Here is an 18,512-nt window from a genome sequence, read left to right on the forward strand (position 1 = left end):
ACTTGGATTCATAAGCCACCCAACCCAATATTCTTGTGAGCATGTTTGAAGATGGAAAATTAGGGGCAGATTTGTTAGTAATTATTCTAATTCTTCATATTCTGCTTCTTACATACCTTGAAATATTGTCAAGAAAGAAGGTTATTTTGTCAACTGCATGGAAAGGGAAGAGAATTTAATGAGTACTTAAAATTGGAAATGAAGTTCTTACTTCATAAGGAAGATCTTACTTCTATCAATAAATGGAAATGCTTATTGTATTTCATTTTCAGACAGTTAGGAATGGACTTGTGTAGGTATGCAATTTAATTTCTACTTTATAGATATGAGATTCCTTAAGCATGTTTACTAACAGCATTTTAGGCAGATGTATGCTGCAGGCTCAAATTACTCAAGTTCTCTGAGATGACCATTGCAATTGCTATGATGCTTTGAGGAAATCCATAGTATTATATAAAAGGTTTGAAGTATATTGAAATATAGTTGCAAAATAAAATAAATCAATTTACCATAATTCAATCCCCTTTGTGTAATTCTTATTCTGACTTCAGGGTTAGCCTCAAGTTGAAAAAGAAATAAACTTAAAAGAATGAAAACCCACCAGAATCTCATCTTCCTTATTCACCTTTTGTTGAGTATTACCTGTTAAAATATATTGGAAGCTTAGTTATTTCATAATCCTAATCCTAATTTCATGTTTGTTAAAAGTAAAATTTAAGGCACAATTAGCCAATAACAATTAAATATTTAGATCTAAAATTATTAGGAATATGTTTACATGAGATTTCAAAAATTCCATTATGAGTCTATCATACACCCTTTGCCATATATTTAACAGCTGTACCATTGTCATCAGCACATTTTTAAAATGTCTTCATTGTAAATAGTTTTGTAGAAAAAAAAGTAGAATCCTACTTTCAATGCATAGATGCAGGCTTAGTCCTGAAATAAAAGAGATGCTTTATCATGATTATCCCTGATTTCAACAGGTATCCTTGAAAGAAATTAAAGTCTGCTTACAACACCCTTAATTTGCAAAGCAAATTAAGATCAGAAAACAAAACCCAGGAATACATGTAGGGTTAAAATCAAGGTACAGGATAATTGTAATAATCTTTGAAAAGAAAGACCTTACCTTTAAAGACTCCCAGTATTCTAAATGTCAGAAGCAATTTACGGAGCAATTTTTTTCTGAGCACAATACTGCAAGGAGAACTGAGAGAACTGTACATCCTACAAGCAGAAGCAAACACTTCATTCATTTTTTAAAAAAAATGTTGGCCTGATTACTTTTCTTTGTATATGTGGTTTCATTGTTTGTGGTCCCGGATGCACAATTCAGCATCCTGAAACGGTTAGTCAGAAATGAGGACATGCCAGCTAACTGAACTGAGACTCTGTCCATAGCAGCTACTCAGAAATGCTGAAGTTTAAAAACTTTAAGAAGCTGTGTTTCACCTCCAATGTTTACGATCCTCAAAGGCCTTCATGGCTTGGCACCAGGTTATTTCTGTTACATGTATTTTATTTAATTTTTAATTCAGCCACCGAAAGTTACATTTTTAAAAATATTTTTATCGCAGTTTAAAAAGAATACAAATGAAGAGAAATGTAAAAAAAATATAAAAAAGAAACAATGAAAATTGCAAAGAAAACAGGGCAAGGGAAAAGGGAGGAAAAATATATAAAATGAAACAATTTTTAAAAAGAAATTACATTCCCTTTCATCAAGACAACATTTTCAGTAACTTAATATCCTTCTCTAATACACTATACTGCCAAAAGTATTCGTTCACCCATCCACATAATCAGACTCAGTTCTGAGCGAATACTTTTGGCAATATAGTGTATTTCAACCAAAAACCTCTTTATCCCATATACCTCAGTTTCTACCTACTAGCATAAAACCTCATCATTCAGCAAGTCTGTTAGAAGCTGCCAGATAGAACACATCATAATTTTTAATATTTAATCCCTTCAAATGATGTCCTACAAATTAATTTACCAATTTCTCTTCATCTTCTTTCAACTTCACTTTCTCAACCAAAGTTAGAATGTATATGATTATTTTTTTAAAGCAGCTTAATGGTTTTCTTCCTGGATTAAAATTGAACGTAAGACTTTATGGAAAGAAGAGAATTTCTGATCCATTTTTAGAGAAAGTGATAGAGAACCATGTTTTTATAGAAAATATTGCATTAGAACTGTGATGGCGAACCTATGGCACGTGTGCTACAGGTAACAGGTGGAGCCATTTGTTAGGGCATGCGACGTGATGCCCTGTCAACTGGCCAGCCCTCATGGGGGCACTGGCCAGCTGACTTCAGTTTTCTTTTGAGGCCGTTTTTTGCCCTCCAGTGGCTTCCCCAAAGCCTCCAAAGCACCAAAAATCAGCCCTATGGGCAAACTGGAAGTTCAGGAATGGAGAGAGAATTGTGTGTACTCTTGCCCCTTCACTCAAACTTCAAGCTTCTATCTCTACATGACTATATGACTAGCTTCTAAATATATATGGTTCTCCAGTTTCTGAATGATAGTTAGAAGGGAATCAAGGCAAATGAATGTGTGTCTACTTCTGTGTAATTACCATTGGGACTTCTCCCACGTAAGTTTGATTGCCAATTAAGCCAGCTTGGATTCTTTCTAGATTTTTTTTTTGCTAACATCGGAATAAAATGTGTGCCAACTCACAAAGATATTTTAATGATCAGCAGCAAAATGCTACACGTTCTAATTAATCATACTACTTTTATTTAGTGTATTTGACTTGCTAGTTATTGTTTGAACTTCACATTATGGTCAGTGCCAAGTCTGTCTGATGGAAAAGACAAATATCCCTAAGGTTTCACCTGTATTCAATTCTCTTTTAGAATGGCAAAGGAACATTGCAGGAGACTATTCCAGCCCCTAATACCCGAGATGGATGCTCATTTAATCATTTTCACTGGGAAAGAAAAAATATTGTCCAATATGATATTGAACTGTATGGTAATGAACTGAAAGTGCAGTAAAATCTAGGATGTTGTATAGGTACAAATACAAATGTTCATTTAAGATTGTTTGATAGGCAAACAATTTATAGGCCTAGTAGTACCTTTGATAAATTGTAATTAAGTAATAAAATGAATCCAAGAACTATGCTATTAACTTAATAGAGGTATGTTAATCATGATTTATGTTACATGTTTTCAGATATTCAGAAGTTCACTGTTTTGCAACTGAACAATAACTCCATAAACATGTCAGTGATTCGCACATTGCACTGTTACAAGTAGTTAAACATGGTTTATTGAATAAGCTGTAAATGTGAGATAAGATACAAACCATGGTTTAAAATCATAATTATAATGCTTCACATAATTAATAATAGCACATACGGTAATTTTTCTGGACTAAGGGCCATAGTTGGCCTTTAAACGGTATCTTGGCTCACTTCAGAAAAGTCATAGACAGGGCTAGAAGCAAAACTAAATTTGATTTTATTTACAGTTAAATTTAACATTAACACGATTCCTACTAAAACAAAGACTATATGATGAGGTAATACAAGAAATGATTCCAGCCAATTTTACCATAAATGGGGCATTTGATTGAATAACTAGCATCAAGCCATTCTGTGGTAGTTACGGTTTCTAGTATTTATCCAGTCAATGGAATTTATAAATCATATTTTAAAACTTAGTTTAATGTACAAGCAATTATGGCTTCTTTTAACAAACCATAATGAAAAAAATTATGCTTGGCACAATATATAAACCCATTCCCATTTAATATAAAATAAATGTATATATTTCCATGTGTGTATGTGTGTGAATGTATGTATATAAAGTGTTGGTGTGTAGCATATGCCAACCTATCTGGGCTTGGAAGCCAAGAAGCTCAGACCTGTTAGACCTAGTAAGTATATGGATGGGAGACCACCAGAACCCACCCCCCCCCCCAAATTGTGAAGTGGAAAAAGTAACTGGAGATAAAACCACTTTCATATTGCTCCCATTACAGTCATCTAGAAGTGTCCACAAAGGTACCAGCAACTGAGATTATTTGAACGAGATTCTTCCTTTTTTAACAACATGAATCGTTCCATAATAGAGCTGCCATGTTGTAATCCTGTTGTAAAGCAAGACCCTGCCGTCATAAATCACCAAACCCCCCAGTCCTCCACATCCTGTTTTGTGCAGCCTGATGACATCCCATAACCAGATGCTGTGGACAAGGATGGCTCGACCCCCCCAGGATAAGGAATCCTCTTTAGTCTATGGAGATTCTCAGTCATCCAGGTCATGGCTGTCCCAAAGGTGCTTTTTCAAGAGGCAACTGGACTTTCTACTTTTTTTTCCTTAAAGACATTTCACTTCTCAACCAAGAAGCTTTTTCAGTTCTGAAGAAATTAAAGAATCTTCTTGGATGAGAAGTGAAATGTCTTCAAGGAAAAAAAACCTGAAACTCCAGTTGCCTCTTGAAAAAGCACCCATGGGAATCCTCTTTAGATCAGGGGTCTCCAACTTCACCAACTTTAAGACAAGTGGACTTCAAGTCCTAGAATTCCCCCAGCCAGGTGGGGGAATTCTGGGAGTTGAAGTTCGCCAGGCTTAAAGTTGCCAAAGTTGGCGACCCCTGCTTTAGATCAGGGGTCTCCAACCTTGGCCACTTGAAGACTTGTGGACTTCAACTCCCAGAATTCCTCAGCCAGCTGGCTGAGGAATTCTGGGAGTTGAAGTCCACTAGTCTTCAAGTGGCCAAGGTTGGAGACCCCGGCTTTAGATGACAGCCCTTGGCTATCAGAGAAGCGCCAGACGGGAAGAAGGCCGATGTCATCAACTTCGGTAGAGAGCAGGGATGATAAGGCGAGCGCCGAATTATCATCGCGCAGCACCGTCTGTTTCTGCCTTCCTTCGGTGAGGGGCGGGGGAGTGGTTGCGTGGAACGACGCAGGCGCCGAGAGGGGAGGGTTCAAGCCGAAGAACGGAACTACGTCATCGCAAGGTCGCCGGGGTCAAGGAGGCGGTTCCTCGGCAGCCCAAACCCACAACAAACAACGGCGGCGGCGTCTTCGCTTGCGGCCTCCTGTGCCGCCACCTTCGCGAAGGGGCCTCTGGGGCGCGCGGGGCGGGGAGGAGGGGGCCAGGGAGCTTAGGCGGCGCGAGCGTAGTTCGCCGCCATGAAGCTCCGCGTACGGCTGCAGAGGCAGACGGCTCCGTTGGAGTTGGCGGAGGCGGAGCCACGGCTGAGGGATCTGCGTGCGCACCTTGGCCAAACCCTCCTGCCCGCTTGGGGTTACAGGTATCGGCGAGCGGAGCTGCCTGGCAATGAGTGTGAGGGGGGGTGGTCGACGAGAGTGATGGGAAGCCGGGCTTTCCCTTTTTTAGGAAATGGAAACGGTTTCCATTTGTAGGAGAGCCCAGAGGAATGGCCCAGAGTCGGAGAAGACTCGTGGAAGACAATACATGTTTTATACTTTTATTTATTTATTTCCTCAAGCATGTATTAGATAACATATATAAGTCTAAACGATGATTTGAATACATGAAATGGATACGAATAAAAGGGAACTTTAGGACAGGGACGGTAGGCTTGGAGGTCATCAAAACGCTTCAATTCGATAGTGACAGTGAATGGAACAGACGAATAAATAATTTGGGGATCCAAAGGATCTGCCTGCCTGCCTACCTGCCTATATATTTTGGCCTGGCACAAAATAGGAATGAGGGAAATATTAAGAGGAGGATTTCCCTCGTGACTAAAACTACATGTTAACTTGATATCCTAACAAGATTGGTTCCCAAGATGGATTGCTTTAAGTTAAAAACTTAACTGTGAGATTGGCAACTAGTGGGGAGTTGGGGAAAGCATCTCAAGGAACGGGATGGTTTTACCCACTTTGTGTATTGCTGCCGAGAAAGTTACATGGATGTATTTAGGGAGTTAGCCAGAAGTTAGGCATGGCTTATAGGAGGCTTTATTGTTACAGTGTAGAATCAGATTTTAGGATTTTTGGCTTAATGATGGGGCTTGCAGTATTGTTGGCATTTGTAGCATTATAAATTACGTGGAATGTATGTGGAGTCAGTCCCATCCTTCACACACAATTTTTGTGCAGAGGAAAACATGACAGTTTTCTTAAAAAAAAAAAAAGCTTATGCATTTCAGGCTAGAAATAGCTTGGTCTATGTTTCAATGCATTGACCAAAGCAAAACAAAAATAAATATTTACATACCAGCAATGTTCAGAATCTTGCTTTCTGAAAAAGTGGAGAACATATCACCTGAATAGTGTCTTCAGTGATTATATTTCCCAATCTTTAGTCATTTTTTTAATGTTGAAGTCTTTTGAATTTTTGGTAAAACAGTTTTGCAAGACATATTGTCTAAGCAGTGTAGCAAGTTAGACTAGAACTGATTCATTTTCTTCCTCCCTCCACCTAATGCCAAGTCGTCATCTTTCAGGTTTGCCTAATTTTCAGAATTGTACATCTGTACCTAGTTTATTGGAAAAAAAACCACGTTTTTGCAAGTATCGTGGGGAATCTGCACAGGTTTTGATCTAGTTACTGAATATCTATTCCTTTCTGTAGAGCAGATTTAATTTCAAAACTTATATAGCAAACCTTTTAATTCATGTGGCTTGATGGATATTTTAGAAATGTTTTCATTGAATGATGGATTCCTGGATTCCTAACTTTTCAAATAAACTAATGTGTAGAGTAATTGGAGAATTAAGTAACTGAGTCAATATACTAAGAAACACATTTTATTTTCCCAAGTAAACTGTACAGAGATGAGATTGTATTTTAGTGAACTAGTTGATCTATAATCCTGAATCCAGTCTTACTAGTCATAGGTATATTCATGAAGGTATTAAGATTATGTTGTGATGGTTAGAATCAGACTTTTTCTGTCCTGTTCATGAGAGATATACTGTAAGAAAGATGATAGTATTTTTCTTTTGAAACTGAAAGTCAAAGTAAGATTACATGTTCAGTTTCATTTATGGGCTACAGTTACAATAGAAACTGATAGTTATTTCATGGAAATTAATGTGATTTATTAAAGTGTTAGTAGTACACATACCTCTAATTACTTGTCACAATGGCTTATTTTATTCAGTTGAATTCTGGATATCCTCTCTAGAAGACTGAGTGGCTTACAAACACACACACATATCCCACAAAAATAACTTGAACCATAACATCAAATAGTACAAAAACAATATGATAGGGGTTCAGCCAATAAATTACCTACATTAATCCCAGGCCTGGGAATAGAGCCAGGTATTAAGCGTTTTCTGGAATCCCAGAAAAATGAATGCTAGAGTTTCATAGCTGAGACTTATAGTGGTAGGGTTTGGTATGCTAGAGATTTGGGATTGATTTTCCTTGAGTTTACAGTGAAAAAAGTAATTATTTTAAAAATTAAACATTGCTGTTTTCCTCAAACGTCCTGTAAAATAATAGTCACTGAAAAAAATATGTATAAAAACTGATTTTGTGATTGTTGAATATTAAAATATCTCTTGTGTTCAAAAGTGAGTTGCAAATGTTGTAAGGTGAAATGCACCATTTAGGTTTTATGGAGATGGACATTGTGTTTGATTGTGAAAGATTTCCCTTGGTACCTATTAATTTTCTTTTTAAAAAATTACATGCAAAACGTAAAATAATACTTTTGAAAGGCAAATCATAAGTTAGATACTATTTAGCTACTGCAATGCAGGCAAATTCAAGAGCTTTGATAATATTTTTTATTTGGTAAGACTGAAAGCATTCTTTTAGAAATGTGGCCTTCCTCTTTCGCATTCTGCTACTAATAATTTAAATGCTAATACTACAAATACTACTTTTAAATATGTATTAGACTTACATTTCTAAAAAAAGTAACATGTATAATAAAGGCAGGTGAAAATGAATTAGTTTGAGAATTGTTTTGGTTTTAGTGGTTATTCTTATTGGTTGCATTATAGTAAATTGTGGAATTAGGTAATTAAGGATCTCTTTTAGTTTGCAGTTGTGTGTTTCACAATACAAAATGCGTGCTTAATGTTGTTTCCCTGCAGTTCTGACATCAAGTTTGCGATAACATTGAACAACAAAGACTCCCTTACTGGAGATGAGGAAACCCTAGCATCATTTGGGATTGTTTCAGGAGACTTGATTTGTTTGATATTGGAAGATACTGAGACAGAATTAAGAGTATTTCCAGCTCACACTTCATCTCTGCAACCACAACAGAATAATCATGAACCATCCACTTCAGCCATTTGTCACAATCAATTAAAAATTCAAGATAGCGAAAGACACAATGTAGATGTACCAGACCATACAGTTCAAGATGATATTCAGATGAATATAGACCATATGGTAAGTCCATTACAAGTGTAGATGTCTTAAGTGAGCCACGGTGGTGCAGAGATTAGAGTGCAGTACTGCAGGCTACCTTTGCTGCCTGTAATTTGGCAGTTCAAATCTCACTAGGTTCAAGATTGACTCAGCCTTCCATCCTTCCAAGGTGGGTAAAATGAGGACCCAGATTGTTGGGAGCAATATGCTGACTCTGTAAACCGCTTAGAAAGGGCTGTAAAGCACTATGAAGCGGTATAAAAGTCTAAGTGCTATTGCTATTATGCCTAGTAGGGAAAATATTGAGTAGGGAAAATACTGAGATACTGCTTTCATTAATTTTAGAGGAACCAGTTTTTTTTCACAGAAACCCTTTGCTCTTATCATTTTAAATATAATTTAAATATAATTTTAATGCTCTCTTGTTTCTGCTGCTATCCTTTCAAGGAAGAATCCAGCCAAGCATTTGCTTCAGAAGCTGTATCTGATGACTTTGACTTCCAAGAAGCTTCAGGTTCTTATCCTTCAGAGCCAATGCTTTGCTCTGAAGCTACGGATGGACAAGTACCACACTCGCTTCAGACCCTATACCATTCTGCAGAATGTACCAGTGCCAATGATGCCTTGATAGTTTTGATCCATCTTATTATGATGGAGACAGGATATATACCTCAAGTAAGCGAATTTTTACAAAGGATGTCTGAATGTGAATACTATGCATCCCATCAGATTTGGTTGATTTTCATTTCTCATAATTTCTCATAATTTTCATCATTGACATAGATCTTAGGTCAGTAATAAGATAATGTTGGTTTCTAGTAAGTCATGATTAGCTGATAACACATACTATTGCTCATGAATATATTGGTTGTCACAATCCAGAATATTATGGCCACACATTGTTCTGCATTAGTCGTAATTTGTACTGCATACCCATTGAGCACAACACATTATCTAGTGAAAGAAATGTGAAAACCAGAATTGCATATAGTATTCTAGGTGTTGCTTTACAACATAAATTTGTATTGTGAATGTTGAATATTAAAATAAATGCAGAATTCCAATTAAAGAAACATATCTGATTGTCCCTTTTTAATGAGCTTTAGCATGGAAGCTATTTAGGGTTAGGGTTAGCCCATGGAAGATGAATGAAATAATAGAATATAGATTTCTCCTTTCTAATATGTAGAGTGTATCACATTAAAAATAATTAGACTAGTTAGAACTGGGATAGTGAGTATGAGTTATCAAAGATTTATCAAACTTCCCAGCGCAGCAATGTATGCAGAATTAAGTTCTGAATTTGATATTTTAATCTTGGTACTTTTTTTGGCAAATATTTGTGGCTTTGAGTTTGATTCATAACATTTCAATTTAGCCTCTTCATTATCAACAGCATAATTTTAGATGATGATCTTAATGAAAACTAGTTATCAAATTGCATAAATATATAATTAACAATAAGGTGTAAAGCTCTGCCAATGATTGGGACTGCTTTCCGCTGGGCTGGGCTGCAAACAATGCACACCTGACCTGTGAAAGCTCTCGAAGGAGGTGGACATGGACTCTTGATCAAAAGAAAGTGACTTCTAGCCTGTTAACATTACAGAGGTTGGATGAAGAGGCACACAAGCAGGAACTTTTATTTCAGGATGAATGGGGCCTCATTGGTACTCGAGGGCCACTTTTGTAATGGCTTTATTAACTTGATAACAATAAATCTCCTGATTAGAATTGTGGTTCTCGGTAAGGCTTTCTTGTAATTTCTTGCCTGACTGACTGAGAAAGATTTGACAATGACTGTTTACATGCTTTAGTTGCACTGTTGCCCTAATCAATATTCCCCTCCCTATGATTTTAGTAGTGCTATTGGAAACACACAACAAATCTGTAGTCAAGTTTTAGTTGCCTTGTTAAATTCCTCTTTTATTATTTATAGGGAACACAGTCAAAGGCAACAAGAATGCCTGACAAATGGCGGAACAGAGGTGTTTATAAGCTACAGTATGCCCATCCCCTCTGTGAAAATGGCATTGCTGCCCTTACTTGTGTGCCTCTGGGAGATCTTATTGTTATCAATGGTAGGTATATTCTGATATTTATTTGTTATTCTTTGTCTTCCATGCTATGTAACTGCTAACAAACTTAAAAGACATAAGAATCAGTTGACTCTTACATCATACGTGATGTCAGCTTTTAGGCGTTACTAAATATGTCAAAATGCGTTGAGAAGTGCTATGAAGTGAGATAAATTAGCCTTTTGAACTATATTAAAAAAGAAATGGTAGTTTTTAATATTTTGCAACTTGACTGTCATGTCCATCTCTGAAGAATCAGCAATAAAAATGTAAACTTGGACACATAAACTCTAGAAAAAAGCTTTCTTAGCTGATTTTGCAAAGGTTTCAATACAACTTTTGCCAAGATTGATGTTTTCCTTCTTCCAATGTTTCAACTGCCTATCATCTTTGTCTTGGAAGAAATGTGATATTTATTATCTCCAGACTGAACATTTTTAACCAGATGTGCATGGAATTTACATTGGTTATCAGTCACCCTAATCATCTTCCTCCAACCCTTTTGTTGACTTCCCAGCACATCCTCCCTGTTTCACAAATCTCGCCACCAGCTCTCCTTGCAGTCCTTCTCCATCCGTGGCTGATTGATTCATGTCCATGCCCACTGTCTTCCAAATCTCTCTTCCTGATGCTCTGCATCAAATTGGCTCCAGCTCTTCCTCTGAGCAGCAAATTGAGATCTGATAGTGGCCATTCTATGTTCCTGCTTCATTTCCAACCAGCTCTTCAGTCTTTCATCAATTCTCCTACTCTCGGTGCTCATTTAAAACACTTATAAAATATTCATTTAAATGAGACAATGGTAAAGTAATAATAACTAGATAACTCTATGGCTCAATGAACCTTTGCTCCAGAGATATTTCCAAAGATAAATAGAAAGAGAAATAGAATGACATCTGGCAGGCAAAAAAGCTATGGGGATGGGAACGGCTTCCTACTTATTGTTGTCTTGCCCATTGGTGTTTCTTGTGGAAAGCTGATAGGGAGTGTTGTAATTGACAATCATGTGTCTAGCTGACTGCGGCAGAACTGAACTGCCCACAATTTAGGCAAATTTCAATTGCATGAGAGTTATGGGTTTGATTTGTTAGCCCATTTAAGGGTATGTTGATTGAAAAAATAGTGCCCTGTGATGCATGTTTTGTAGGTTTGAAGGTTGAAGGTTACAAGTAATCAGTCATGAAGCCTTTAGTAGTATATTTAAACTGATTTGCTTAAAAAGAAGCACTAGGCTGTAAACAGATAACGAGATACAGTATCAAAAGAGATAGAACAGTAGGCAGTCCCATCTTAGATGCTGTTTAAGGTATCAGAAAAGTCCCTTTCGAAGGAAGTGAGGGAGACTTTCCATGAGCACAGAAAAAATTGAACTATTCATTTTGTAACACATTACACTTGATAATCCAAGCTAGTTAGATTCCTTCATATATCCTGGAATATTATGCCACACAGGCTCCAATGGGAAAGAAGGGTGTTGTCTGTTGTATTTTTTATTGTGTTTCTCATAGCACGCACTGCTATTGGCTAAATTTATTCTGTTGAGTTTCCCCAGGAAGTTCAGAATCATCAGTAATGTTTTTGTTAAGTTCTTTTAGTGTCTTTTTTTATTTTTTAGCAATGCTGAAGATTGACATTGACATCAAAAGTGTGAAGAGACTACAGCTTCTGCCAGCAACATTTATCTGCTTTGAACACTCAGGTATCTGAATCTGAATTTTGAACAGCAAGAAGCTAATAGATGAGTAATGCCACAGTAATTGTAATTGTTAACTGAGCAAATTAGAAGATGAAGCTGAGTGCAGTAGATGGGAGGCATTTTTAAGTTGCATCATTGAATATTTAAAACTTATTCAAATAACTACAAAGACCTCATGAACTCCTATCAGGCTTTGAGTTTGTTAGTAAAATATTTTATGAAAACAAAACATTCCAAGCAATGTAAAAATATATTGCAAGAGACATATTTTCTCTTAGGGCTGTAGAAAATACTTATACATTAGAGACCTGTGATGGCGAACCTACATCACGCGTGCCAGAGATGGCACTCAGAGCCTCTCTGCACGCATGTGTGCGCCGGCCACCTGGTCAGTGCCAAAAAGATTTGTCATCATTGATCTAGACAATTGTGGTGGGTCTAGAAAATCTGCTACAGGTGAAAAAAAGTGTGTGGCTGACAAAAATATTATGATACATTCCCCTCCCCCCCCAAACATAAAAACATATTTATTCTAATGTTTCAAGAAACCCATGGTAAATCTGGAGAATTTGATACCAATTTAAAATAAACAGCTTTTTTAAAAGATAATTTAAAATACATGTGGGAAATTAACAAGCAAATACAGATTGACAGATTAGTTGTGTTGACACACACACAAACACAATTTATCAAGAAGACTTTACTTTTATTTGCTTTTATTTTCAATTCTGGTTTATTCTCCTTCTTGGCCACAGCAGAAGGAGATACTGATGCTTGAGTTGGAAGCTTTATGCCAATCCTTTCGATTTGTGCAACTAATCTAAGTTAGAGCTTTATCCAAACTTGTCCAAATGTGTTTTCTTTCATTTCTGCACAATAACCTGTAGGAAAATGTTGTGTCCAGGGGGAGGTTTTGAGCTAGATTCTAATACAGGCTTCACAAGAGGCAACCTTCCACTTTCAACCTTTCACCATTTACATTTCTAAGGCTGTATCTGTAAAAAAAACGTTTACACAATCTTTTCTTTGTAAACCACTTGCTTGTTTATGCAATATTAAGCTAATGGTGTAATGGCAGATAATGCCTCACTAGGGGGACCCATTGTGTTCAAAATTCTAATAGCATTCATAAAGGGGACAACAATAGTTTCCCAGCTCAAAGTGAAATAATGAAACAGCCATAGATGCTTATTATTGACAGTCGATATAATGCAGTTTCTTATCTTCTGCCTCATTAAAAACTTTAAAATAAACTTTCCATAGATTCTCTTTTGTGCTGTTTAACCATGCTAATAGGTCCACCAAATTCATCAGCCCATGCAGGCTTTGCTATTTGTTGTAAATCAAATTATTACAGCATATTCCAGTCTGAATGATAGAACCAGCTGTTTTCCATTTTACTGCTTGGTGATTTATTCTTGGAGACAAATAATTAGAATAGAATATACTGAGCAGATGATACTTATTTTTATTTTTTCCTAAAGGAAATGTTGCAGGTGTGTATAAGGACCTGCAGAAGCTCTCTTGTCTCTTTAAAGATCGACTGGTATACCCTCTTCTGGCTGCTACTCGGCAAGGTAAGCACATCATGGAAGGAGTCTTATAAATCTTATTGTAGAATATTTATTATGGAACAGGTAAAACCACCGAGAATGATGAGTGAAGTATGTTTGTAGCCCAACGTGCTTAGCATAAGACATGGACACACACACAACTGAACTCATTTAGCAAGAATGCTTTGAGAGTATAATAGTAAAAAAATTTCAGTATGATTCTGGATTCCCTTTACTTATTAAATGTGATCATGTTTGGTTCAAACTGTGTTAAGAGTTGAGATGACTCTCTATACATTGAGCTCTCTGCTGCTGACTAAACTAGTGTTTCTCAACCTCAGCAAGTAAGATGTGTTGGTTTCAACTCCCAGAAACTGAACTTGGGCAATACTGGGAACTGAAGTACAGATATCTTAAAAGTTGCCAAGTTTGAAAAATAGTGGTCTAGACCAGGGGTGTCAAACTCAAGGCCTGCAGGGCTGGCCTGGAAATAGCAAAGGACATGCCCGTGTTGCTTCCAGCTGGGTGGGGGGAGGGACAGGACGGACACCACCCTTCCGGCAAAAATGGGATGCCGGCGAAATGGGGCATGGGGAGGCTGCATGTGGCCCACCCTTGTGTCCCATTTTCACCTTGGATGGCTTCCAGAATTCTGCCTGCCAAAACAGGGCATGGGGGGAGCGTGCACTACTGGTCAAAATGGGGCACGGGGGGCTGTGCGTGCCACCATGCCCCATTTTGGCTGGCAGAATGCTGCAGGCCATCCAGGCTGAAAATGGGGTGCATGGGGGCCATTCATGTCCCCTATGTCCGGTTTTGGCTGGCAGCATGCTGGCGCCCTGCACTATGTTTTGGCTGGCAGAGTGCTGCAGGAGGCATCCGTCGCATCCCTCTCCTCCCCCCGCCCTGCCTGTGGATGATGATTACAATGCTGATCTGGCCCTCGAAGAAATCCAATTTGAGACCCCTGGTGTAGACCCTCAAGGGTACAGCCTGAAGTTCATTTGTGCAAACAAATTTGCTACTCTCTGTGACGCTCTGATGCCAAGTAACCAGAATGGATCTCAACTCAGAAAGATTCTGTCTCCACCACTAGATGGCTACTCAGTTTCTAAGTCATAATTCTTTTGCTATTTATAAATTAGACACTTCCTTCTGCTTCTCATCCTATCATGGCTGCAGCTGTGACTTGCAAGTTGAACAAGTACCAAATTCTAATTTGAGAAATGTTATAAAATAGATTAAAATCTGTAAGTGCCTTTTGAAACAATTTCTGTTTCACTTAACAGGCAACATTCTATTGTAGTTGAGCCAGAAAGAGGCTATTTCCTATGTGGCTTGACAACATAGTAAAGCAATAATATATTAACTTTGATCTGAATAGGGGTGTTTTTTGTTTCTTTTCTTTTCTTTTTGATTAGGCTGAAGAAAAACTGGATGATATTGCATACTGATCTCATTATGTAGCTGCCAAAGGATTTTGGCTCTAATCAGGAGAGTGAAACCTTTCATTGTGGAAAGTCTAATGTGACTTCTCCCTAAATAAGTGCCTTCTAAATCTGTTAGGGAGGGTGCTTTAGAGTTTTATTTCAGGGACTATTGACAATTTGGTTAGTGGCCATCATACCTCTGGTAACATTGTCTTTTTAGTCCCACTTAGTCATATGTTTCGATAGAAATACAGTGATGCTTAAAATTAATGAACTCTTTTGAAGTTTCAGTATTTCTGTATAATTTTTCTGATGCGATCTGTTTCCAATAGAAGTCCTAAAAGTAGGTAAAGAGAACCCAGTTAAACGAGCTTAGTATTATGTCATTTTTGATGTCTTTGATAAATGCATGATTAAATTCAAAGCATTTGCATAAAAATAGGCTTTTTCTTTAGCTAAATCTTACCAATATGCTTTGTTTCATGCAGTATGTAATTATAATTATGAAATGGATAAGAAAACTGTTGGAATGTTGTAATAATGTTGTTCTTCCCCTTCTCCTTTTAGCATTGAATCTACCTGATGTGTTTGGCCTGGTGGTTCTTCCATTGGAGCTGAAACTCCGAATCTTCAGGCTCTTGGACTTTCGCTCATTAATTTCTTTGTCTGCTGTTTGTCATGATCTTTATGCTGCTTCAAATGACCAGTTATTGTGGAGGTTCATATACTTGCGAGATTTCAGAGGTAATTGTTCATAAAACTTTTTTTCTAATGGTATGACGCTGAATGAGAGGCTTGTTGACAGCTTTACAAGTTAATTTGCCAGGGTTCTTTGTAAGGAATTATACGTCTATGAAGCTGTTTGAACATTGTGTCCAATAAATGGTTATTGTCTTGGGGCAGTCATGCAATCAATGCAAGTTACCTAATGTGTTGTCTACATCGTTATAGAATTACTGTAGCAAGCTGATTTGTATCTTACATGTTTATGCAGATCCGGTTGCCAGATCTCGAGACACAGATTGGAAAGAAGTAAGTGGATGTCATGATATGTTTTTTTGGTTTTGCTTTGCTTTTTTTTAAAGAATATGTGCAGTTAGAATAACCAAGTTACACTCTCAGCTAACTGAAACCTCCAGTTATCATAGGAAGCAAACGCTACTTTAAAGATCTCAGCTGAAAGAGCAGATGAACATTATTATTCAAATGGATGCCAGCCTGCACCGCTTCTTTCAAGCTGTTGGATTCTGGTCTGAACTCTCATATCGACTGAAAAATTGCATGAAATAAAAAAACTATGAAGCTGCAGAAGGCATGGAGATAGTTGTGATAATAAATTTGGTTCATATATTCTAAATATCTATGCCTGTACTAGAAAACTTTTGTAACAACGAATGCTATGAAATGTCAAGCTAAATTTTATTTTCCCCCTTTCTACAGCTGTACAAGAAAAAATTGAAGCAGAAGAAAGACGCGCTGAAGTGGAGACACACAATGTTTCTGCCCCCTCCTCCCCTCCCTGTGCCATTTCACCCCAGTCCATTGTATCCGAATCCTTTTTGTCCTAATCCACTTTATCCCCCCAATATCATTGGTGGTGAATTTGATGAGAGGTTAGCAGTCCCTTCCATTGGTGATCCAATAAGCTCCCTCTTTCCTGGCCCCGCTGAGCTTCCAAATCAGTATCTTCCTATTGCCCCACACTTAGATCCATTCTCCACTTTACCATATTTCGATCCTTTTGTGTCATTTCCAGAACCCAATCCAACTCTCCCAGGAAGAGCCAATCGGAGCCGCCCAATTGATAGTCGCCGTGCATTCATATGAGAACTCTTTCAGCCTTATTGATAAACCTCTCTTTGTGGGCTTACTTTAAAATTGTACAGCTTCAGAGCTATGATGTCTACTGTTTTAAAGTTATGACGATGCATAAGTACTATAGTGTATTGATTCCATAGACTTGGGCCCAACAGTTCAATGCAAACAATTTTTCCTGCCTCCCTTGGAAACGCCGATACCTTTTGCAAGAATATTGAGGGACACTATTCTTTTCATTTACAGTGGCAGGCTCCCTAGAAAGTAAAAGGAGGTTTGCTTTTGTTGCATCAGATAAAAAGCACTTTAAAATATAAGATTCTAAGTTGGTCTGGGTTGTTTTCATTTTTAGATCTGTTATTTAAATATTTGTGCTATGTTCTTTTCTCCCAGTAATTAGTCTGACTCAGTGTTTTTTCCATGAAAAGATTTTATGTTCTATGCAATATCTGGCACTTGGAAGGCTGCAAAAATCACCTGATTTGATTGTTCTTCGGACACTTTATGTATTTTCTTTATTACTTGAAAAGCAATGTTGGTATTGGGGATTTCAAAGCACAAAGAATATTGAGTTTAAATGATTTTTTTTTACATATGAGAGAATAAGACATTGAACTATTCACCTTACAAATAGTTGAATAATAACATGCTACACAGTATAACCCAGAAGATGAGAAATGGTGAATGTCAGAAGACCTGGCAAAAAGTTGCTGCCTTTCTATTTCAATTTTTTTTCTAGTAAATATCAACAGAAAGTACCCCAAGTACTTTATGAAATAAAATGACAGGGCCATCTGTACATTTAAAGAATCGTGTAATTAATGGGACTAATGAGCATGATTATTGTTTTTAACATTTTTCAGCCAACTAAATTGGGTAAACATTCCTAGTTATTTTTAAATGTATAATTACAAGATGTGCAATTCTTAGAGATAAATAGACATAACTGAGTCTAGTTGATCAGTGGATAAAGAAATATAAGTCTTATTAGAAGGTGATCTTCTAAGGTTGAGCATAAATAATCGATGACTGTCTATTGATGGCTGCTCAAGGGAAAATGTATTATCTTTGCTATTCCTCCGAATTTTTCTCTGTATAGTATTTTCAGCCTTATTAACAAAACAAAAATGATCACTTAAGTGCACTGATTTGATGTGTCAGTTTTGTCTCATTCTAAATTTCAACTTGATGAAATTTAAATTTAAATTAGTTTTACATTAATGAACTCACATATTAAGCCTAAATTAAAGATGTGGTTGTACTATATTTAGAATATATAGTACTTTATAGGTGGAGTATTATAAAGATGTGTTTATTTACTATCACAGTATTTGTGATCACTGATTATTTGTTCTAACTTTCAGGAAATGTCTTAGTTCTCTCCTTGATTAGTTTCCATCCATTGCTTCTTGTCCTACCTTCAGGTGCTTTGGAGAATAAATTAACCCCCTGTTCTTTGTGGCAGCCCCTTAGGTATTAGAACACTGCTATCATGTCACCAACAGTTAATACTTAAGTGCTAGTTTATAATACAGTAAAGTGCTGTAATCAACCTTGTTAGAACTCAAACATGCATAAATCAGTTCTAAAATTGCTTGAGTCTT

General features: G+C 37.1%; 1 protein-coding gene across 1 annotated transcript; it reads left to right on the forward strand.

Moving 5' to 3' along the window:
- Positions 1-4,997: 4,997 nt before the first annotated feature.
- On the forward strand, positions 4,998-17,511 carry LOC116511106 (F-box only protein 7-like). The gene is made up of 9 exons (XM_032220922.1): positions 4,998-5,283; positions 8,054-8,357; positions 8,784-9,011; positions 10,276-10,417; positions 12,030-12,113; positions 13,595-13,687; positions 15,661-15,837; positions 16,088-16,125; positions 16,534-17,511. Exons 1-9 carry the CDS (start codon positions 5,162-5,164, stop codon positions 16,918-16,920), a joined length of 1,575 nt encoding a protein of 524 aa, XP_032076813.1. The 5' UTR covers positions 4,998-5,161; the 3' UTR covers positions 16,921-17,511.
- The last annotated feature ends 1,001 nt before the right edge of the window (positions 17,512-18,512 follow it).

The sequence above is a fragment of the Thamnophis elegans genome, chromosome 7 (genome assembly GCF_009769535.1).
Source record: "Thamnophis elegans isolate rThaEle1 chromosome 7, rThaEle1.pri, whole genome shotgun sequence".
Classification (NCBI taxonomy): Eukaryota; Metazoa; Chordata; class Lepidosauria; order Squamata; family Colubridae; genus Thamnophis; species Thamnophis elegans.